At 34.2% G+C, this 24,034-nt stretch overlaps 1 protein-coding gene across 1 annotated transcript in view; it reads left to right on the forward strand.

The window, feature by feature from the left end:
- The first annotated feature begins 497 nt into the window (after positions 1 to 497).
- The window catches only part of LOC129235144 (semaphorin-5A-like), a 59,238-nt gene continuing 35,701 nt past the window's right edge, over positions 498 to 24,034 (forward strand). The window contains exon 1 of the mRNA XM_054868835.1: positions 498 to 659. Coding sequence (XP_054724810.1) covers positions 575 to 659 — 85 coding nt within the window. The 5' untranslated portion in view covers positions 498 to 574. The remainder of the gene's footprint in view (positions 660 to 24,034) is intronic.

Here is a 24,034-nt window from a genome sequence, read left to right on the forward strand (position 1 = left end):
AAGCAGTAATGCTAACAAGACCAAAGCTAAGCCAGAATTGCAAGCATGTATCGAGATATTACTCGTCAGCAATTCTTGAAAAGCAACATAGTCCATACTTATTCACTCCCGTTAGGAGCTCAATCAGCATGGACGGTCCGTAATCGTGCAGATGCCGATACACTCTATATATACGCTCAGTTAATCTTAAACTGGAAGCTATAAATAATTTTCACAACAGCGAGAAATCTGCATTCGTGCAGCCTGTAGCAAGTCAGGAAACTTCTCGACGATGATACTTGATTTTTCCAGGATGTGGAGAAAAACCATTGAAATCCCGTAACGTTTCACAGAAATACTCATTAACGTTTCGGAATTTTTTTACAGTGTACTTCCTTTTAGTATTTCTGTAATTTTTATTGAAATTTGATTATTCTTCGTTAGATGAAATACAAATTGACGTTCATCCTTAAACTTCTTTTTCAGTTTCTGTAATGTTGGGGCATTGCCGTAAAGACAAAATAGAAGAAAAGATGGCGATTCGTAGGTGACTGAAATTTGGGAGCGTGGAAGTGGACAGTATAAGTCGACTAAAATGCAGGGCATTACCTTCCTATTACTTGGACTTTTCTTTCACGTTAGGGGAGATCAAGAAGACTTTAGAACCATCAAATATGAAGGTAAATGTTTCTTCTTATTCCTTTCTTTTTCGTGCAATTTATCACCACTTTTGCGAAGAACATTTAAATTCTCATTTGTTTCTTCTACGAATCAGATTGATAAAATATGTATGTAAAAATTATAGCAGCAGTTTTTTGTTTGTAAAATTGGTTTCTAAAAACTTCGTATTGATAAAATATGTATGTAAAAATGAAAGCAGCTATTTTTGGTATGTGATTGAATTTCATTTTCCTTGTTTTCTCTTGCCATCAAGAAAGGGGGGGGGGGGAGGACGGATACAAGGGAGGGCCGATGGGGGCGATCGCCCCTCCCTTGAGAGAGCCAGCACCGGAAATTTTTCCGAATTGAAGCTCTAAAACGCAAGTGTAGGCCGTTTTTTATGACGTTAAGGAAAGGAAGGAGGCTCAAATCTTCCGCCCGAAAACTTTTCGGAGTTTAAAGTTTCAAAGTGGCAATTTTAAACGATTTTTGGCTATGTAAGAAGGAAACGTTTGGAGACCTTCCCCCGGGCATTTCACAAAATTTAAGTCTTAAAGTCGCGATTTTAGATATCTCTGGTAGTGTTAGGTGAAATAATGGGTTCAGTAACTTTCCTCAGGTAATTTTTCGAAACTGAATTTAAAAAAAAACTCAGTTTTAGAATACCTCTTTCGATGGAAAAGGTAAGGAGGTGGATTTGTGGACCTCCTTGGCTAAGTCTTTATGTTTTAGCTAGAAATGTTAATGCAGTTCTCCCTTCCTCCCGCCCCCAAACATGTGTAATTAGATACGTAGTAAAGGTAAAGAAAAAATTCAACCGCCCCCTCCTTGAAACATTTCTGGATCCGCCCTTGGGGAGGGGGGAACATATAATTAAATTTTATATTCGTCCTGACCCGCGAGATTCATCTTAACACTAGAAAGACTGACATTTTCTGTATACCTAGAAAGACTGAAGGGGTCAGTGTGGCCCCTACCCATTTTTGGAGTGAATTCTTTTAAAAATTCTTCCTGAGGGAGTCCACATGTCTGATACACCTTCTTTCATGACTAAATAAAAACTTAGTACTTAATTATTTTTAGTTTTTCTCTCTATACTGGGTAAAAGGTTTAATTAGTTTTCCTTTTTAAGAGCATTGGCCACCGTTAGGATGGTAAGCAGTCGGTACTGTTTATAGCATTTGGATATCCAACCGCCTGCATAAAGAGGAAGTTACAGGTTAAACTAGAGTGAATGGCATTTTTTTTATGCTACAACAATTAGGAGAAAGGAAAAAAATAAATTTTTTAATTGTCAAAATGCTTAGGGGCCACTGTGGCCCCTCCCGTCTTTCTAGGTATAAGGGTCAATATTAACAGTACTATGAGGCGAATGATTAAATGATTAAACAAGCATTCAAATAGTGTCATATAATTGGGGCACCACTGCATTAATCCATATAATACCCCGGAAAAAGGGGCGCCTCTATTTAAGGTACACAATGTCCAGTCCTCTTAGTATCCCTTATGAGAGATTCCACTGTATCATTAAAATTTTTAAGGGCGACATATCCATTGAGAAGCTATTAAAAAAAAAACTCTCCCTTAAAGTTTCCTGATTATTTCATTTCGCTCTTGCCTCGTCCATGTCCTTTCAACGACTTTGTAAAAATAAAAGCTTTTCTACTGTCTACCAGTCCTATCAGTGAGAACCTCTGGCCTTTTCTCTTCACCCAAAAAAGAATTACCATTCCCGCTCCCCTATTTTCACGTTTTATCGTCATTTCCTTATCTTGTCCCTTCCAAGAAATTTGCTGCTTTCAGTCGTGAGTTTCAACAGAGAGGATAAGCTTATCTTGAATGTTTTGAAATGAACCAAATCTGAAGTTTATGTTGCCTCAATATTCAGTGTAGAAACTCACGAGAGGCATGCTGCCCTCTTTGTGAGATGGATTTTTAAAGAAACTTTTAAAGAGATTTTTTTTTTTTTTCAATGTTCCCTTGTCTAGTAATTCTTTAAAAAAAAAAAAAAAAAGGTATTTATGTTGTGCGAATGATGATGTTTAATTTCGATAGTCACATTTTTAAACATATTGTTATTTGATCATAAACAATCGCTATTTCCTCTATTTAATAATTCTTTGTGTAAAAACACATATTTTCAGTAAATTTCATTTTCCTTCATACCTCAAAACTTTTTTTTTTCGGCCTTACCCTCGATGAAAATTTAAATAAAGAAAAAGTGAATTCATGAAATGCAACTTTTTTAATTAAATTCAGTTTCAATACAATGTACCTGTTAAAAATATCGTGTAGAAAATCTTGTTACTTAATTTAATCGAAGTTCTTACGGATTCATGTCAGTTAAAAGGTTTTTTTTTTTTTTGCAATTCAACTCTACACTTATTGTTTTGCATTTGTGCATTGAGGGCTTGCTTATTGAAGCACTGCTTGATTATAATGAATTTTCCGGCTAAAAAACCCAAAAAAAGTTGGACTTCTAAAACATGACTACTAATATATTTTGAAAGAATGAATTTGGCATCGGTTCTAGAATAAACATTAGCTTCCTCTTTAGTTAAGCACTGTACACAGGGGCGGATACATGCTCAGATTTAAGGGGGGTGTCATGCTGAAGCATGTAGTAGTACGAAAAATTTCTGAAACTGCTTGGGTGTCAATTAAAAGCCCCAAATCGGCCAGGAATATGTTGTCTAGTACGGAATAAACGTAAAAAAATAATTTTATAAGCAATGAAAGGCAGTAGTATTTAAAACATTTACTCCTAAAAATGATTAATTAATTGAAAAGATTACTGCTGGTGTCTACACTTATACATTTTCTTCATAGAGTATTTGAACACAATGCGGATGAATAATATTGCCAATGGCTTTGGGGGGGGGGAGGGGGTCATGACCCCATTGTTCTCCCTTTGTATCTACTCCTAGATGTACGTGTTGGTTTTGAAACTTTTTGGGTTCAAACGCTGTAAAGGATAGTTCGGAATAATTTTGAACTGGAGCCTAGCAATCGCAGGGCTTGTCTAGTTCTACGTGAGTTTTTTAATATGCTGTGTATTTTTATTAAGAGGAAAAACGAAGCAAAACTGTTATTTTGTTTCCAATTCCACTGAACAAAATTGTTATTACTCCAGAAATTCCAATGAATTATTATTCTTTGTTTTGCAATCGAAATTGAAATTCATTTGTTTTTAATCATCCCAACTGAATACTGCTTCTGTATTACAAACATAAATAATGCATTTACTCTTGTAACGCCTAGTTAGCCACTTAGTACAAGAAATGTGGTTGGCAGCCATGATGTAAAACACGGATAACCCCAATAAATCATCATATGCTAAATTTATTTTCATTTCCTCGCAAAACTGGGATAAAAAATAAATAGCGCCTGCATATAAATCAGTTCCCAGGTAATGGAAGTTGTCTTATTGCTTGCAAAACCGCCATAAATTTACCTACCATTAATTCGAAATCGTATTTTCTTCTTTCCTTATTTTTCTTTCCTCCTTTTTTCCCGAGCCAAGTGCATTCAACTTCACTGGCTACGAAATTACAGCAATATTTTATGAAATGTGTCCAAATGTAATCCAATACCATGCTTTTAGGACCGACTCCCCCCTCCCTCCCAAGTTCATCTGAATTATGATTGTTTTGGGTAAATATAGAATACATTCAGAACCATCATTTGAGTTGATAGGAAGTTTGTGATTGCGTACCGTAATTTCCCGCTTTAACGAAATGCGAGTGAATCTTAATAAATCCTAAAAGATAGTGTTTGACTTTTGTAACCAGCCGCTATAAACTGAAAAGAGCCAACATAAACTTATCTACCACACTACACATAATCATGACCATTTCTAACAATAGTCAATTTCACCTGGAGTCCGGTTGGTATGATAAGTTGAAGCGAAAACAAACCCACGGGTTTTAAGTAAATGCTATTTAACGAGACAGTAAAAAAAAAAGTTTATTCCCCTCTACTAAGTTGAGGAGAACACTGCTTACCCATGCATCTTGTCTATTGAATATGTGAGCCCGACATTTTTATGGTCTAGGTGGAAATATTTTTATGGATGCTTTGTTGAATTGTTTTTAACAAGGTTGTAATTGATATTTATTTTTCTCTCGTTTTGGGAAGATGGTTATGCAAATGGTAATCTTGGCTCATGTAATCAAACTTATAGAGGGCACCCACTTGCTTCGAAAGTTTTGATGGAGATAATAATATTTCCTTTCGGCTTTTAAGTTCAAAGTGTTTCGGAACTTGGAAATTCTTTGGTAGTTGTTATGTGCGGAAGCTTTGAACAATCACCGATTTTCAGGACTGGAAACTTAACACTATAATTTATTTCCATATATAGTAGTAGTTTTCTATAATATATGCTTAGTATATAAATGTATTAGAAACTATATTAATATTATCAACTATAAATATTAGTACTCTATATTACTACTTCTATTTTGAGTAGAAGTTCCCTTGGATTGAATTTTTTCGACAACAATAAATGATTAATGGTTCAAAATCTAACGCTTTACCTGCTTTCTTTAACTAAGTACTTAACCTTGTGTTCTGAAGGTTGAATGGGAGTTTCAAAAATGTTGCCTTCAAATTGAAATTGATTTCGAAAAGTAAAAATATACGATTAAGAAAACATTTTTCATAAAATGCAAGGCGAAACTTGCTTTGTCGCACCAGAAAGATAACAGAAAGTTTCTCATTACAACATCGCTTCATTCCACTTTGAAACAGGTGTGGAAACGTTTTGCGTTTCGGTTTATTTGTTTACTCAGATAGCTTTCATCTTTTCTAATTCGAATATATTTACAACATTGAAATTGAAACAATCAAACTTGGTAACCATCTTCGGTAATAGTTCTACTATCGTTGAACTTCTGTATTTTATAAAATTAGAGTTATGTGTTTGGAGTTCAATTTTTTCAGAAACGTCTGGACTTGGTTGCTGGAATTATTTTGATGAGTTTCCATTTTTAGTGCTTTGACTATAACATTAACGATTAGTAGTATACTGTGTTGATCCTTAAAACAAAAAAAAAAAAAAAAAAAAGCCTCGTTGGATATTTTGTTAAATTATTACTTGAAGTGTGTTTAATTTCTTTTTTCTAATGCACCTATACTTTACTGATACACTGGACGTACTTTTAATTTCACTAAACATCCAGAAATATTAGCCAATTTAGGTCGAAACTGAAATGGAATCATTAGTAAGTCTAGAAGCGAGAAGTTTTTTACAACTTAGTAACCGAGTCACGGCAAGTGATTTTATTAAACCGGAATAATTCTACACGATCTGCACTCATTCTTGACCTTACAACTCGCTAATGAAGATACTTCAGTAACTTTAGAAGCGTCCGAGGGAAACTGATGAATAGCTAGAACAGAAAAAAAAAAGCTGCATCATGGAATCATGCCTACTCCAACCTAATGAATGTCTAATAGAACTGTACGTTGCACATGCTTCACTGTGAGAATTTGTCTCACACGATGTTAAGTTTAAAATAATATCGTATCCAGTACACTGCATATTTTACATGAAAATTGTCTGAACACAAAAAACAAAATGCATATATTGCATAAGCATGATATACACGATCATTGAAACACACACGTAAGGTAAGCGCCTCTGGACCATTCGTTGTCTATTTCAGTAGTCAAACAAAAAGGAATAATTCCTCAGTGGTATGGCTTGCTAGACGTCTCGGTTTGATCCAGACAGTCCCGGTTTTTAAACAAAATCCCGACGTCCCGGCCGGTTTACTTCATGTCCCGGAGATTGCAAACGACCAAATAGGTCGTTATAATTAACTGAGAAGGATTATTTTGGTTAATTACTTTATCATTTGTAATATTAATACCGGATTAGCTTGTGAAGATTTTTATAAAATTAAAGAAAAAAAAAAAAAGACTGTCTAAAAAGTTCTATAAAGTGAAAAGTCTATCTAAATATTGCTTTAATTTTTTATTTCTCATTCAAAGTGTTTTTCGTATTAAAATAAATTTTAAATTTTTACATCTTGGAAGTGAAATGTTCAAATTTTACCTGTTTATGTCATTTTTTACTACCCCTGTTTTAGGTTCATAATTTGTAACCATTCATTCATAGCATTGAGATTAAACTGCCCTATAAAAACGCTCAAAAGTCAGGTACTCCTTTGAATACTAGCGACGCTGGGGGGGGGGGGGGTCATTCCTGTGGTCCCGGTTGAACATTTCAGAAATCTGGCAAGCCTACTCAGTGGGCAACACAGAGCTACTTTCTGTTTCCGCATTATAATAATTCTTTACCCCAAATCATGCCGGCAAATTTTTTGAATAATTTTTTGTAATAAAATAATGCACAATTTTTTTGCACTTTTGAAATTGATGTTGTGTTTCAGATTGTTGAACCAAGATCGATACACTGAGTGAAGCCCTGATTGAACTTCAAGAAAGAGTTTTGTTTCTCATTTTAGTTGATTATTGTAGTTATTATGTAAAACTAGTGGTAGAGAGTTTTACCATACAAATAGCCCAATCAAATTGAAAATCAGCCTAACTACTCGATCAAAAGCAACCTATTCCAACATATCAAGTTAAATAACTAAATAACGACGAATATTTTAGCAAAAATTTTAGAATAATCTTATTACTTTAAATAAAAATGAGTAAGAAAAAAAAATCATTTGCTGCAATTCGTGCTGTATGTTCAGTAGCGTAACTTCAAATTTTCGGCCCACCCGCAAAATCTGGCTTTGGGCCGCTACTATAATCATATTAATCTGTATTTGTAGTACAATTTTTCAAGTTTGTCGGCCTCACAATTTATTTTCAAACACACATAAACACACACACACATGTTATATAGAGAAGGCAGGGGGGAGGGCATATTAAGTTTTTAGTTTACAAAGGGATCATTGTCAGCAGAAATCTGGAGAGTTCGCCTCAATGAGGAGAAAAAGAATAAGCAATATGAATTTAATTGTAAATATAATACTTGTACAAAAATATGGGATCGGGGGAGGGGTTGGGGGGAGTTTTTAAAATTGTATCTTAGCAAACGGAATTTTAGACGATATTTGGAATAATGAAGGTTCTGCGCTTTTCGGCTTAAATTTTTCGAATTTGTGTGTTCAAAGTGTGATCGTCTGAATTCTTTTTTTTTTTTTTTGTAATGTAATGGAAAGGGGTCAGTGACTCACTTCTTGCAATTATTATTGAAGTTCGAAAAACGCAATTTTAGAAGATCTCCGATGATGTTAAAACCACGGTGCTCGGGGGTTATCCCCGGAAAATTTTCAAAATTGAGCTTCTAAGAATGCAATAAGCCCCCTTTGAAAACTTTAGTTGAAAGGATGAGATTCGAAACTCTGCCTATAAGAGTTTTTTGAATTTCCAAAAAAATGCAAATTTTAAACATTCTTCAGTGCTGTTAGGAGGATGGATGGTTTGGGGGTCTTACCAGTAAATTTTACAAAAGTTTTTACACACGTGATTGTGTACCACCTTTGGGGAAGGAGTTAGGGACTCTTCCGAAAATCTCATCATATTAAGGTTCCAAAAACGTAATTTTGGACAGATCTTAATTAATTTTTGGACAAATCTGTTAGTTTAATGAAACGGTGTCGGGGGCACTGCCCGAGGAATTTTTATTGATGAAACTTCTAAAAATGCAGTTTGTAGGCTACTTTTGAAGACGTTAGAAGAAGAGATTAAATTAGGGAGACTCTGCTCCAGAAACTTTGTATGTTGAACTGCTAAAGATGCAATTGTAGGCTACCTTTGATAAGGTAAGAAGGAAGGATTAATGCCCCAGAATTTTTGAAATTGATGTTCCAAATACGCAATATTAAAACTAGGGAAAGTTTTGAGGACCTTCTTTGTAATTTTTCGAAATTGAAGTATTTAAAACGCGATTGTTTGTTATCATTAAGTTACCTTTTTGGATCTTCGATTTCAGAAAATTTCGGGACAAAGTTCTAAACCCCCTCATCCCTTGCCCTAACAGCATCGAAAGCGGTGCATAAATGCGTTTTTAGAATGTTATATAAAGGAAAGGGGGTGAAAGGTAAGACCTCACGAATTTTTTTGATATTAAAGCTCCCAAAAAGCAATTTTAGATGATCTTCGATAATTTTAAAGAAACGGGGGTTCGGAGGCTCTAGACTGGAAAATTTTCAAAATTGAACTCCTGAAATTGAATTGCATTTGATGACCTGACAAGAAAGATAAGGTTCTAGGGCTCTACCGGGATTTTATTTAAATCAAAGTTTTAAAGCCCCAAATTTTTGGCAATTTTCTATGATATTGGGATGACGGAGGCTTCAAGTCCCTCCCTCGAAGATTTTTCTAAATTAAAGCCTTAGAAAAGTAAACGTAAACCATATTTAAAAATTATAAGAAGAGAAGGTTTTCAGGACTTTCCCCCGGATCTTTTTTACTATTGCTCCAAAAACTCAATTTTAGGCTATCTTAAGTGATATTATAGCTCTAGGGGACCTCGAAACCAATATGAGCTTTTCAAACCATGTTTAATTCAAGAAAAAAAAATAATGAAATCGAATAAAAACAAAGCTCAAAAATTTTCGGGCCCCTTACAACTCCCCCCCTCCCCCCAATTTAGTTCCAAAACAAAACATTTCTCTTGACTTTCTTTTTCAGGATCCCTTACGGTCAGAATTTTTCCCTTCTTTTCCCTTTCTTTTTCAGGGATTTCCGCTTCTCTCCACTTTTTTCTCCGTGCCGTGCCAAGGTTTGGTTTTCGCACATGGAAGGTGGGCCGTGGGCCTTTTTTTCCCCCATTTATAAGCCGATTACTGAATAGGCTGTGGCCTTTGGCCCCTGCTATTTGGGAGTCCCAAATTGGCTAAAACTGTTTTAGGAAACGGCAAAAATTGTAATGTTTGTCTACAAGAGGGCTCCGAAAAAATGTCTGGCCTGGGGCCCCCGATATCTTAATCGGGGATCCACGTCGATAGATTCTGGGGGTTCTAGGTGGCCCCAGAACCAATATAAGCTTTACAAACTAAATTTGATATACGAAAATGTTTTATAAAATTGAATGACGACAAAAATAAAATATTTTCGGGCCCCTTCCGACTCCGGGCCTCCCCCGCGCTGCGGGGTCGTGCGGTACGTAGTTACGCCAGTGTGTATGTTGGAGAAAAAGGTTTCTGCTTACACCGAAAAATGCTAGACTTGTAATTTTAAAACTTTTTTGAACATCACCTCCACAATTTTGCCCCAAAGGTCATTTTAAAGTTGCCCACATTGTTCATAACATACCCAGCAACTCGCACAGCACAAATGTCACGGGACTCTACTGAATTTTTAACACACACACACGCAGAGAATATTAAAACGTGTAACAAGGAAGAGCGCGATCTTGCTGTGATCAGAAAACAAGGGTGGGGCGTGAATTGAGATTGAGATAAAGTGCAAGAACTCAAACGTGGTAGTTCTGGCCGAGAATCATACAAATTAGTTTTATCATAACTTAGTTAAACTATCAGTAAAGGTATTTTTTAGAAAAATTTCTTTTCAGTGCAAGTTTCTAAAAATTATTTTTCTTCTTGTTTTCTTTATGACTTTGAAAGAAAATGCGATCTCCTGTTCTCCATAAAAGAGTACCTCATCCTCCTACCTTTAACTATCAAATGCCATAATGGAATCTGAAACAAATCAGTGTAAATTAAAATAATTAATTAAATTAAAGTAAAATTAAAGTAATCGAATTGAAAATCCAACTACTCGTGAGATTTTTTTTTTTTTTTTTAACGCTGAGAATAACAGGAATCGTACATGTTTCATTACGTAACTGGGAGAGAAATTAACTCTATTTGCATTACAGTGAACGGCAACATGTGGACGTTGATAAACTGAAGTAGTAGCTGAACAAGCAAATATAATCATTTTCCAGCATGCAGCGCAGCTAAATCCTAATTGGCGTTTTTAGCTTTGCAACGTTTCTTTATGGTATGCTCATGTCGAAGTGGGGACTTCTTCCGATTGTTCCAGTGAGCGTTTCTCCAATTTAAGTTTTTAATTTGTTAATTATACTTATTTTGTTACTGATGTTCTGGGCACTTTGTCGAATATCTTTGCATTTTTCTTATGGCTGGTTTTTTCTTTTACACGGGCGAAACCTGTGATTTGAAGACTTTTAATTATTGGACTGCATAGTTTAACATTATAAAATCAATTTTGAATTTCCTATCTGAGACCAGGTAAAAGAGGTCACCCCCTCTATTCCTAATGACGACCGTCTGCGGCGGGCGTACATCGAAATGAAGTCTATGTGGCATCGGTTAACTGAAAAAACATTAAAATACCGTATTACCCCGCATTATCCGGCATGCCACAAAAAATTCGGGGATCACTAGATTTTTAATAACACTTGCCTAGTCCTTTCCGGCATGCCGGAAAAAATCGAGGTTAGGAAAAACAAATTAAAATTATAAAATATGTATGTTTAGCTTAAAAAAAAAGTTTTAAACACATCTTATTAGTATTAATAAACAGTTTAATTTTGTAAAAATATTAGCAAACAATGTCATTTGTTATTTTAGCAATAAAATATTATTCAATAACGAATAATTTTATAAAAATTAAATGAAAACTAAGCAAACATTTAAGCAGTAAGTTACTGCCCCTAAGCCAAGGCTAAAGAATTTACCAAAGCTATTCAATAAATAAAAATTAAACTTACCTCTCTAAAAGGAACCAAAAATAATTTGTTTAAAAAAATTATGAACGAATTGCAGTAACAATGGTTTGCTTTCTGATTGGAACTGAATGAGGAAATTTACTTTCGTTTTGTTGCAAAATAATCCTCGAATTATCCGGCATGCCGAAAAATTTGAATTTTCCGGCATGCTGGTCAACCTCGCTTTTTTCCAGCATGCCGGATAATGCGGTTTGTAAATTTTTATCATAAGTTTAGAAACAAATAAAGTTGCCAAATCTTTTTAAAGCTAAGTTAATGACTAGCAAATTACCTTAATTTAATACTGAATTGACAGACCCTTTCTAAAGATGTAACTTAAAAGCAATCACTTAAACGAAACCAAGCGCTCAAAGCATACAAATTAATTTTAGTGTTTTCCACAGACCAAAAAAGCGTAACAGATAATAAGGGCCCTGTAGTCCAATTAAACAGGTACTTTTTAATAGAAATTTCGCAATAGAAAAAGCGCAAGCATTTTCGGTTGTAATTAATTTTTGTAAATAATGAAAAGTTTTTAAATTAATGTTTAGTTAAAAATATGCACAATTATTTAAAAGCTTAGATTTTTTATTCTAATCAAACTCTAGTAGATAAATGAAAAAATAAATTTCAAGGCCAGGCTTGCGTGAACTTGTACCTCTCGAGAAAAATGTGCTTTTGAGATAAAGGTTTTATTATAACTTCAAAGGAACAAGAAGGTAGCTTAAAAATGCCTGGGGGAAAGCACTAAATATGAAAAACTAAAATGTATGTAGTAATTTCTAGTTTTCAACGTTTGTTATTTCGTACTGTGCGTTACCTAAAAACAGTTTTACAAATGTTGCATTTTTTTAAAAAAATTTAGTTCCTTTTTACTTCCTTTTACAAAAAGGAAGTATTGTATTCGCGAAAAAATTTTCACTTAAAAATCGACATTAATTTCCATTTTACTCACCCCCGAATGAATATTGAGTTTTTTTTTCTTTTTTTTCGACTCGACCACACGTGGATAAGTGCCTAAGAACGTATAGACACGCGAAATATCCATTTTGACGATTCCCGAGTTAATTACAACAAGTTTTTTCGTGACGTCTGTATACTGTATGTACTTATGTGTGTATGTATCTCGTATAACTCAAAAACGGTATGTCCTAGAAAGTTTAAATTTGTTACGTGGACTCCTAGTGAGGTCTAGTTGTGCACCTTCCCTTTTGGTTGCATTCGGATGTTCCTAAGGCGGTCTTTTGCTCCTTTTTGGGGGGAAATCATTGTTAATTTCGATGTAAACTCAAGTGGTGTTATAATTTGGCACACACTTGGCGATATATCGCCAGTATTTTGGTCGCCAAGTTTTGTCGCCAATTTGGTGACAAATTTGGCGATTTGTTTTAAAATAATCTGGTTTTAATTTGGCCACTGTTGGTGATATTTAGAGAGTAAACTATTGAATCACATTAAAAATGCCAATAATGGGGAAATGACATTAAATTGGAGTAAAAGGAAGTCATGTGATGCACACACACATCAGCTCGTTTTTTTTTTTTTTTGCAATGTAACAACGCTCAAATATCTATTTATAAGGTAGAGTGAGTCAAAAATCAAATGGGTACTTCACAGCATAAGTAGTTTTGGCTAACAGTAACGAAATTACTCATTCATTTATTACCTCGTCGATAAATCAATATTTTTCTTGTCTATATAACTTCTTATTATTTTTTGCAGATTTTATAGTAAATTTTGTTTTACTACAACAATGTAGATTTTTTCACAATTTTGCTTAGTTGAAAGGTAAAACCGCTCCTCGTTTTATTTAAAAACTAACGGTACCCACGCGGCTTTGCCCGCAGTTGAAAGTTAAAAGATCATTTGTTTCACCTGTATATTTACAAATAATGGATGATGGATTTCTCGCCAGTTTGCTATGCTGATTTGCTCGCCCATGTTCGCATATGGTAGTTTCCTCGTCCACATTATGATAATTTGCTAGTCCACGTTATGGTAATTTGTTCGTTCACGGTATGATAATTTTCTTGGTAAAATGTTCTTGAAATTGGAATAGAAAATGAACAAAATCGAATTCTCGAAAATTCCTTTCGAGGTGCAAATCACCATGCTACAAACTAACTTTGTAGCAAATTTCATGAAAATCGGTCGAATGGTCTAGGCGCTATGCACCTCACAGAGATCCTGACAGACAGACAGAGATCCGGACAGAAAGACTTTCAACTTTATTATTAGTAACTAGTGGTACCCGCACGGCTTTGCCCGTAGTTGAAAATTAAAAGGTCATTCGGTTTGCCTGTATATTTACAAATAATGGATGACGAATTTCTCTCCAATTGCTGTGTTAATTCGCTCTCCTATTCCACGTCATGATAATTTCGTAATTTACTCGTCCATCTTATGATAATTTTGCTCCGGAAAATGTTCTTAAAATTGAAATAGAAAAAGAACAAAAGCGAATTTTCGAAAAATCACTTCAAGGTGCTCACTCCCATGCTACAAACTAACTTTGTGCCAAATTTCATGAAAATCGGCCGAACGGTCTAGGCGCTATGCGCGTCACAGACATCCAGACATCCAGACATCCTCGGGACAGAGAGACTTTCAGCTTTATTATTAGCAAAGAAAAGATAAAGATAAAGAAGAAATTAAAGTGAAAAATGTCTTGCACTAATTTTCTCGGAAAAGGGGTGGGAATTGGGGAAGGGGAACCTTTCTCTTTCAAAACATTTTATAAGAGGACATGAACCCAGTTTCCCATTTGCTATGGACGCCAGTGCTAGAAAAATAGCGAAATTATTTTCCTCGTGGCACCCAACAGATTCCAACTCAAATCACTGCGAACAGAAAAAGACACCGAAGTATGGTAATTGAAGTTCTTTAAATAGATGTTCCAGTTGATGAATATGGAATTTCTTAATCGAAACGTTAAAAGGCATTCTCTGCGTTGATCTCTTCTTCCTTCACACAATGTTCAAAAGCCTTATTTGCTGCTGCTTTTTTATTACGCAACGCTCGCTGGCGATTCTAGTAGTGGTTAAAATTCTTGCTTACTGAATCAGACGGCTAGAAAAACTTCCTGGGCGAGAAGCAAATTCTCTCCCATCCCTTACACAGTTCTTAGAATAATAATTCGAGTGTATTAATAACGACTGTTTTGTTTTTGTTGCGCGGAGAGATCTGCAAAGTTCAGTTTTGAATATTCGTTCTCAGAACATAAAGTCAGTCATATAATTAGCACGGGAATTATATAGAATTCACTTTGCGCCATTTTGTTTAGTCTTGAAAGCTACGTGGAATAATATTTACGAGTTATTAACATTCAAGTTCATCTACTGTCAAACTCATCTCTATGAAAATTTTAGAGCAATGTTTTCTCAGTTACACTTAAATTCACTTTCCCAACATGTTTTCTCAGTTAAATCTCTAAAAAATTTACATGTTTCCTCAGTTACACTCAAATTAAAAAAAAAAAAAAATCACACCATTTGCACTTCCCTCCCCCCTTCTGTAATATCATATATTTATCAGAAAAAAAATAATAAGTTGTATTTAACATGATCAAGATCAGGAGAGTAAAAAAAAAAATATTTGTCGCCATTCCTTTTTTTTTTCTAGTCGCCACTTTTTTTAAACCAAAAAGTAACTTAACAAAAAATTAAAGCTTTAATTGCCACTAAAACATATTAACAGTTTTAATGGCATTCGTTTAATTGCATAGGCTGCTGTGCGAGCAGGGAGATATGTCGTTTAAAGTTGAAGTTTTAGAGAAGTGAAGGAGATCTAAGGACCCAAGTGGAGATTGGGAGAGTGGCTTATGATACAAATATTTTAGTCGCCACATCGTTTTGCTAAGTCGCCACGTGGCAAGAGGCGACGCTAATCTTGATCTCAAGAACATGATTGAAAGAATGGGATCGTTTCCACAATTTTAAAACTTTCTTTCTGAAAAAGCATGCTTAAAAACATAGGCTCTGACCATTTTTTGATTAATTTGTTTACGTTTAATATTTTCTAAAAAATTACTTAAATCGGAGCGCTTTCATTGTTTACAGCTTCTGCCGATGACATCACAAATGATGAAATGCCATTCAGTGTTGCCATTCACAGTGCAAAATATTTAATTCGCATCTTTACTCACGTGTATTGGCAACGATATGGTTGATAGCAAGCGTAGAGTGCAATATTTAATTCGCTGCTTGATTATCATAACGTGGAAACGTAGTAGAAAGATGCGGCAAAGTGCATCATTTGTGATGTCATCAAGACCACACCTTGTTTGAAAAATCGGATATTTTAAAAAATTAACAAAAAACTGTTTGGGAAAATGAAAATTTTCTGGGTCCGTGTTATTTATTTATTTATATTTTGCTCATTCTATTCATTTCAATGACTATAACAGGGGTCTGTCCAGGATTTTTCACAGGGTCCGTTTTTTGTGAAAAGTCAAATAATTTTGTGAAAAATGAATTAATTTTGTGAAAAATGAAAAAATTTCGCAAAAAAAAAAATCTTTTTTTTTTTTTGTTAAAACAAAATTTTAGAATTTAGGGATGGCACAAACTGCATCAATTAAACTTAAAGTTGAGTGTTTTTCTCTTCTATGACGAGAAAATCATTCTGGATTTTTTTCCTGATATTTGGCGGGGGGGGGGGGGCGGCATTGCTCTTTCAAGTATCAATATTTATCTACCATTCTGCATTATGTTAAATTATACTACGTAGATATATTTCTGTACAGTATTTAAAATAATGGTAACAAAATTATAAATAAATAAAACAAAACTCAGAATAGGGTTCAGCATTCAACTCTTTGACCCAAGACACTCTTAAAAAGCACAGAATTTCGTTTAAAACTTATAAATTCCGTGATTTTAACAAAAATAAAAAGATATTTCAATTGTTTACCTCTTAACAAAGCGTAATAATCATCAAAAATTCGAAAAATCGGATTCCCATAGCGGATGCAAAGAGATCGCAATTCTCAAAGTGAAGGCATCAAAAGTATAAAAACGGCTTGTATAAGAAATATTTTTGATAAAATTATTTTAAAATTGCATTTTCGAGTCCTATGATAACATATCATTAATATCTGTGAGCACAATTGATCCCCCCCCCCCAAAAAAAATAATAATAATAAAATAAAATAAACCATTTATTCAGCATTTTAATTTTTGACTCATAACAGAAAATGGAATTTTGCTTTAAAAACTTGAAATGAGAGTTCTAACAGAAATAAAGAGACTTTTCATTTATTTGAATCCTAATAAAGCGAAGTTAGGTTGAAAAAAGAACAAAATATGATTCCCATATCGGATGTTAAAAGATTGCATTTTTCAAAATGTAGGCATCTAAAGAAAAAAAACGGTAATTAAAAGAGTTTATTTAAAGTTAATCATCCTTGTTAGCATCGAAAAATCAAAACCCATATAATTTTCTCCCAAAATAACAATTAAACATCGCACCGCACCGTAAAAACGCAAATATTGACAAGCCTACAAAATGATGAGAATATTTTCTAATCAAGTCATTATAAAGGTTCAACGCCAGACGCTAAGTGGTGATAGTTTTGAAGTTGGTAACCCTATCTGAAGCGATCATATTTTTTCCTCACCCTTACTATCCCTTTGCAGTTCTAAGTTCATTTCGCAGATATATATTATTATTGTTTATTAAATCATGAGCGGAGAAAAGTGCTTACCAATGCCTTTTCAGAAAAGTTTACAACAACACCGCTGCTAATTAGCTGTGATAAAACAAACAACCATTATATTTATTTGCCAGTAGCTTGCAGGAGCATCGCAAGAGTGCCGATTTTTTCTTTTCTTTTCTTTTTTTTCTTTTTTTTTTTTTTCAAAATTAGCCGATTTTGTATAAGCTGATCCCTCTAATTTGACTTAAAAAAAGGTTCCAAAAATTATCGGTTTATACATAGAAATATGCGTTATTTTGCTTTCAGATTTGCTCTTTCAATAAACAATTTGCGACAGATCCGATCTTGTTTATCAGAATTTTGTGAAGGGTCCGTTTTGTTTGATCGGGATTTTGTGAAAGGTCCGTTTTGTTTGATCGGGATTTTGTGAAAGGTCCGTTTTGGTTGATCGGATTTTTGTGAAGGGTCCGTTAACGGACCCAAATATCCTCTGGCCAGACCCCTGTATAAGTAGTACTTTTAACTGAAGGAAATCACACCATCGCGTTGAAATTGTTCTTATTGCTTTAAAATTGTCAAAAATTTGTTTTAAAAAGGAATGAATATTGTTTCAAAATTCAACTTAATTTTTTTATGGAATTCTCTTTTGGCACTAAGTTGAAATGTCTCGAATAACAAATCTGTAAAAGTAATGTATAACTGTATTTACGCGAAAACAGTTTAAAATAGGCTCGAGATTTCTTCTTTCCAGCTCTGTCTTTTTCCAAGTTGAAAATCTGTGTTACCCTAACCCTTCCTCCCTTCGTAACCTGCTGTCTTCTCACTGCATTCTGCGCGAACTTTTTCAGGAAATGAGTATCTTTTTGACCTTCAGTCCTTCGCGTTTCTTGCATAATTATTGTGCGATCAAATATCTTCACGACATTCTTTCCTCTAGATTGAGAAAAATTGTAATTAAATTCTGGTTGTTTGCAAGGATTGAATTTTACGGCTATGACCGCTTCATGTGACTGACTTTTTTTATTGTTTTTTTCGTAGACACACTATTATTCATAGTTTTGTTATGAAAAACAAAAATATCATCAACTTTTTTGGTTTGACAATTTAATAAGGTGAGTGGAGATGTAAAATGTCCGGAAATTTTAAAGCAGTATGGACAAAAAAAAAATCTATCCGTTTTTTTTTTTCTCTTGAAAAAATTGATTCTTACCAATTAATGTTTTATTTAATTGTTATATTTTCTCATAAAACTTCAAAAAGTGCGAAATATTTAACATTATATGAAGTCTATATTATTTTTCCTTCTCAGAAGTATGCACAAAAGCCTTTCTTTTTTTCTGCCAGTAGATATTTTAGTTCGAAACACCAAACATTATCAATTTAGTTGAATCATCACTCGGCAGTTAATTTCGAGTAAGGTGCATTTTTACAATTTTTTAAATCAAGTCAATTTTTTCAATCAAGTGATGAGGGGAACTTCCATGAACGAAAAGAAACTTTTAGAGAACCATTCAATAATTGAGTTACAAGGGGGGGGGGGAGGTCTTTCAAATCATTTATTTATTTATTTCGTGCTCCCAGTGAGTATCATCATTTACCGTCATTGCTAATATTTATTCGTGTACACCCAAGAATATTTTTACCAAAGATTGAGAATCACCACCCCGTTGAATCATTGACTTTTTCCGATTTCAGAATAAAATTAGAATAAAATATCTGCTTTAAATCAAGGCCGTTTTCCATTTTTAAGCTCATTTTAATTGTAATCGTTTTGAATTTCATAGGTTTACCTTTTATCAAAAAACGCATTTGTATTCACCATCAATTTTGTCTGACGAATAATATAGGTACAATGCTCAACAAATTTGCCAAATGTCTTGTTTTTTGCATGTCTACGTCGTCAAAACAACGATATAGAACTGTCATTTAATGAAGTACGCATAGACAACGGGGGAGGGGGATTTAAGCTGTTTGCTGTATAACCCTTCATGAATTTTTCAACAGATTACGTTTTTGGTTACACCCTTTCACCAAGGTCTTCTCGTTTCGAAGCATCGTTTTTTTTTTTTTTTTTTTTGGTTACAGTTTAAAAACGATTTATAGCGTTTTTAAGCATGAAAACGTTTCTAAAACTACGAATGTATTATAATATTTAAACTTTTGTCCCTGAAATCTGAATTAGGCCATTTTAAACTGTCAGTATTTCCTCCACATGCGTACCACAGTTCCGTATTTCGTGTCAAAAGGAATTTGAAAGAAATATTCCTTTTGGGAGAGGCACTGTGTTTTCAAAAAACGAAAATTTTATCATTACGTATTTTGCATTGTCATTTTATTCCGCTGGAATTATAAGTGTTTTTATCTCAGTAATCGAAGCTACATCTTTAGCAAATCCTTTTATTTCGTGCTCACTTCACGAGTGCATCCCTCTAATAGGCTGAACTCTTCTGCGGCACATACGTAGTACACATGGTAGCACATACATACTGTAGCAATGTGGCATAGAACTTAATAAAATAAGTAGCTGCGTCGCCAGGCTTTACACGGTCCACCTCGAAAATAAAAGTTATGTCCAGTGACGCGTGTTCAACAATCAGGCTTGAACAAAAAAAAAAAAAAATCAGTAAAATTTTTTGGCAGATTGCGGAAAAATAACCAAAAAGGAAACATTTTAAATTCCCCCGATTACAGGAAAAAATGATATCTCCGCTAGTTATTATCGGAGGATTATGTTAAATAGCCAAACATAACGACGAGGAAAATACGAATCTATCGATACCTAGTTCGATGGTCAGTTCACTGGCGTTCGGGAGAAGTAACTTGAACATAGATGAATACATATATATATACATCGATACATACATAGGTACATACGCTTAGGTTTTAATTTTATAAGATTATTTATCCTTTAAAATAAACTAACACTCTAAGGACGAAGTAGAAGAGCGTAAAATAAGAGATGTGAACTATACTAATATTTTTAACCTTAAAATGTTTTAATTTTGAAAGATGAATTAGATGCAAGTGTTACTTATATTGTTACTAATAATACAGTGAAACCTGTGCATAACGATATTGTCTATAACGATAACCTGTCTATAACAATATTTTTTTTTCGGCCCCAGCAAAATGTCAGCATGAATAATCAAACTGTCTACAACGATAACCCGTCTATTACGATATTTTTTTTAGGTCCCAACAGTATCGTTGTAGACAGGTTTTACTGTATTGCTACTTTCATAGTAACAGTTTAAGTATTGCAGTTAGTGTAGCTAAGTTCTGTTTCTCATTATTGTTTTTCTCAAGTATTTTCCCTTTTTTTTAAGAGCAAGAACGGCACATTTACGGAAGAAAAGAGTCCGGTTTTCAGAAAATGCAATGGAAAAGCAATTATTGAAGTGATTAAATAGAAAAATAACTTGCAATTTTCGCGTTTTAAACTCCAAGCTGTCTTTATCTTGCGTGTAAGAATTTACATTAATCCAAGATAGCAAGAAAGAGTTTTAAAAAATGCGGAACGGAAAGAGTTTTTGGTGAAAGCACGCTCAAAGCTAATTTTAAAGTTTGTATTAAGTGTTTAAAAAACAATATTTTTGGTTTCTGTTTCCTTTTATCAAGCGAACAATTCGCAGGATACATACAATAAAACCTGTCTACAACGATCTTGTTGGGACCTAAAAAAATATTGTTATAGATAGGTTATCCGTATAGACAGTTTGATTATTCATGCTGACATTTTGCTAGGGACCAAGGAAAAATCGTTATAGACAGGTTTATTGTTACAGACAGTATCGTAATACACAGGTTTCACTGTATATAGATGAGAAAAGTGGACTTATAAAAAACGTGCTTTCATTTTTTCACTAAAATATAAAAAAATCTTAAAAAGTTTGAAATATTTTTCTGGATGAAATAGTTTATTTCTGATATTATCAGTTTATTTCTGATCAAGTTTTTTAAAACTTATTTTTGTAGCTTTAAATTAAAGTTCTAATAAGAAAAGAAGATCCAATGAAAAAAAAATTTTTTTTAATGCAACGCTTTTTAAAGAAATTTATTAAACAGCAAGTAATTTAATCAAATTTAAAAAAAGTCTATTAATCGCCATTAGACTTTAAGCTTCTTATGTAACGTGGCTTTTCCCGTAGTGTTTCACTTCTCTTCGCGTCTTTTCTTTTACGCGATAATGAAATGGCGGGAATAATGGAAGCTAAATATTTACCCAAAGAATTAATCCGCCCCTTTTTCGCGTCTCTGATGCCACCACGTCCGAGAGAAATGCCAATGAAAATACACTCGATTGTTTGAGGTGCTTAAATCATGTCTATCATCTCGTCCATCTTAATTGCTGGAACTCACAATTCCTTACGTTCCTCATCTATTTCGCAGATAACGAAGCTAGCACGGAAAATTACGATACTTTGGGGTTTTCGTTTGCGCTGTCAACGAACATACAATTTATTTTTGAGCTCGTTCTATTATTGCTGTGGCAGGGCGAAATATAATTAGACTCTTTTTTTTATTTTTCTGCTTTTGTTCATCAGCTTAACAAGGTTAAATGGAAGACGTGAGGCCCAAGACGTAGCACAAGATACTATTTTATTTTACTTTGTGCGTTTATGTCTCCTTGTCACTTTCGTACTGTTCGGTAACCGTTGTTTGCGCAATGGTTTATCGTCTACTACTAAATTTCATAAGCTCACTTTTGAGCCTCAGCGGCCAAAAAGGTTCGTTCTGAGGAATGGGGTCGTTTCCAAAGTTTTAAAAGTATTTTTTTTCTGAAAGAGCATGTTTTAAAACATAGGATCTGACCATTTTTTAAATAATTTGTTTAAGTTTAATATATTTTTTAAAAAACTTAAATCGGTGCGCTTTCATTGTTTATGCTTCTGTCGATGATATCACAAATGATGAAATGTTATTCAGTGTTGCTATTCACAGAATAAAATATTTAATTCGCATCTTTACTCACGTGTATTGGCAACGATATGGTTGATAGCGAGCGTAGAGCGCAAGTTTAGTTCGTGTCTTGATGTCATAACGGGGAAACGTGATAGAAAGATGCGCCACACACCCAAAGAGCATCATTTGTGACGTCATCAAGACCACGCCTTGTTTGAAAAAAACATAATTGACATTAAAAAAAATAATTAAAAAATAACTGTTGGGAAAATGAAAGTATTTTCTGGGTCAATTTTTTTTTTTTTTTTTTTGCTTATTCTATCAATTTTAGCGACAAAAAGTACTACTTTTGACTGAAGGAAACAACCCCAATGTCATATTGTGGAACCAGGGGCGTTCACAGAAATTTTGGAGCCCGTCACAAATGACTTTTCCAAAAGCCCCCTTCGTATCGTTTATTCCTATATTTCACTTCTGCGTGGAACATGCCATTTTTTTCAAAAAACACTTCCCATTTTGCTCAAACAGCTGTTGCATTTTTCCTCATCACACTTTAATTTTACATTTTGATGGTATTTTCTTTCTTTCTTTCTTTTCTTTTCTTTTTTTTTTTTTTTTTTTTGTTGTTTACAACTTGTTTTTTAACTTCACGGATTATTTTCCTTTTTATTAGCTCAATTTAACTATTTGACGATTTTTTTTTTTTTCATTTTAATGCAGCTTTTAGTATTGTTGTATTTTGTTTTGAAATTAAACATTGTCTGTTAGATCATGGCCCACTTAATTCTTTTTGGCCATTACAATCGCTGAAACTCATGACAACAAACAGGGCGCTACAGGGAACTCTTGTTTCCATTACGTTGCCATTGATTGGTGGATGCAGGGGTTCCGCTCAGCACCTCTTGTGGTCAAAATGGGCGACTTCCAATCAAAAATAAATACTTTGAAACGTTGACATTGATTGGTGGATGCATGAGTTGCATCGGTTTAGCACAGAAAAGTCATAAATTGCCAAGGCCTTTTAAGCTTCAGTGCCATCTGGTGGGACCAGGTTAGATTTAAGCAGTATTGATTTTAGCAACATATGACAAGCAGATAAGCTTGTTAAATGTTGCCAAGTTTTGACTAGTTTGGCGGAAAATACGCCAAGTGTTCCACGTTATGATAATTCCCCCCCCCCCCCATTCACTCCAACGGCAGAAATGCTACAGTAGAGATGGAGACTTCAATTCCCTCCCTCACCCAGGATGTTCTTTCATTCTTTGTGTTGTAGTGTTCTGTCCTCATGTATCTGCACTCCTGTCATTTCAAAAATTTCCGGGGGGGGGGGGGTGTCAAAATATTGCACTCAATGCATACTACATGGTAAAACAAGAAAAACCATGCCCATATAATTAGAAATTGGCCACTAGAGGGCGCCTGTGATGCAGGGAGTGTTTTTTGCTGCTAATTTGATAAGTGTTTTTTTACTATAATTTTTCATTATTACTGTCTAGTTTTAGGTTTTTTTACTTCACTTTATCATGTAATTTAGTTTTATTGTGTTTTGGGGGCTCATTTTTGCTGTTATTGTATTCTTGAAGTGTTTTTGCATTTTTTGGAGCTAAGCCTAACATGTGGTGATCTCCTGGTTTTTGATCTTGTGTGCTTTATTGGGTGTAGCAACTCTGTTTATTTACTGCTGTTTTTAGTATTTATTCTGTGTTTTTTTGCATTTTTATCTTACTGTTTTGCTATTTGGAACATATTCACTGAGTAGAAATGGGTGTTATATGCATTATGAAAGAGGTAAAGAGTGGGAAGGGGGACAGGTGGATCTCTTGTGATTTATGTCATATGTTCTGCCTGTATAAGGGGGAAAATGAGTCTGTTTTTGAAGAGGATTATATTTGCACTAAATGTGCTGAACTCTCAGACTTAAGACTTAAGATGCTAGTTTTGGAAGCCCAGTTAGCATTAGGGTGTAAGCCAGTTGTAGAGGGTATAAATGTTCCAGAGATTCAGGGGGAAGTTTCAAATGAGGAGTTAGATTGGGAAACTAAGGGTGTAATTTTGGGTGACTCTATGGTAAGGGAGGTGGGTAACACAGTTGGGAGAGTAAAGCGTAAGGTGGCTAGGTGTTGTTTACCAGGGGCTCG

Source organism: Uloborus diversus, chromosome 2 (assembly GCF_026930045.1).
Source record: "Uloborus diversus isolate 005 chromosome 2, Udiv.v.3.1, whole genome shotgun sequence".
Taxonomy (NCBI): Eukaryota; Metazoa; Arthropoda; class Arachnida; order Araneae; family Uloboridae; genus Uloborus; species Uloborus diversus.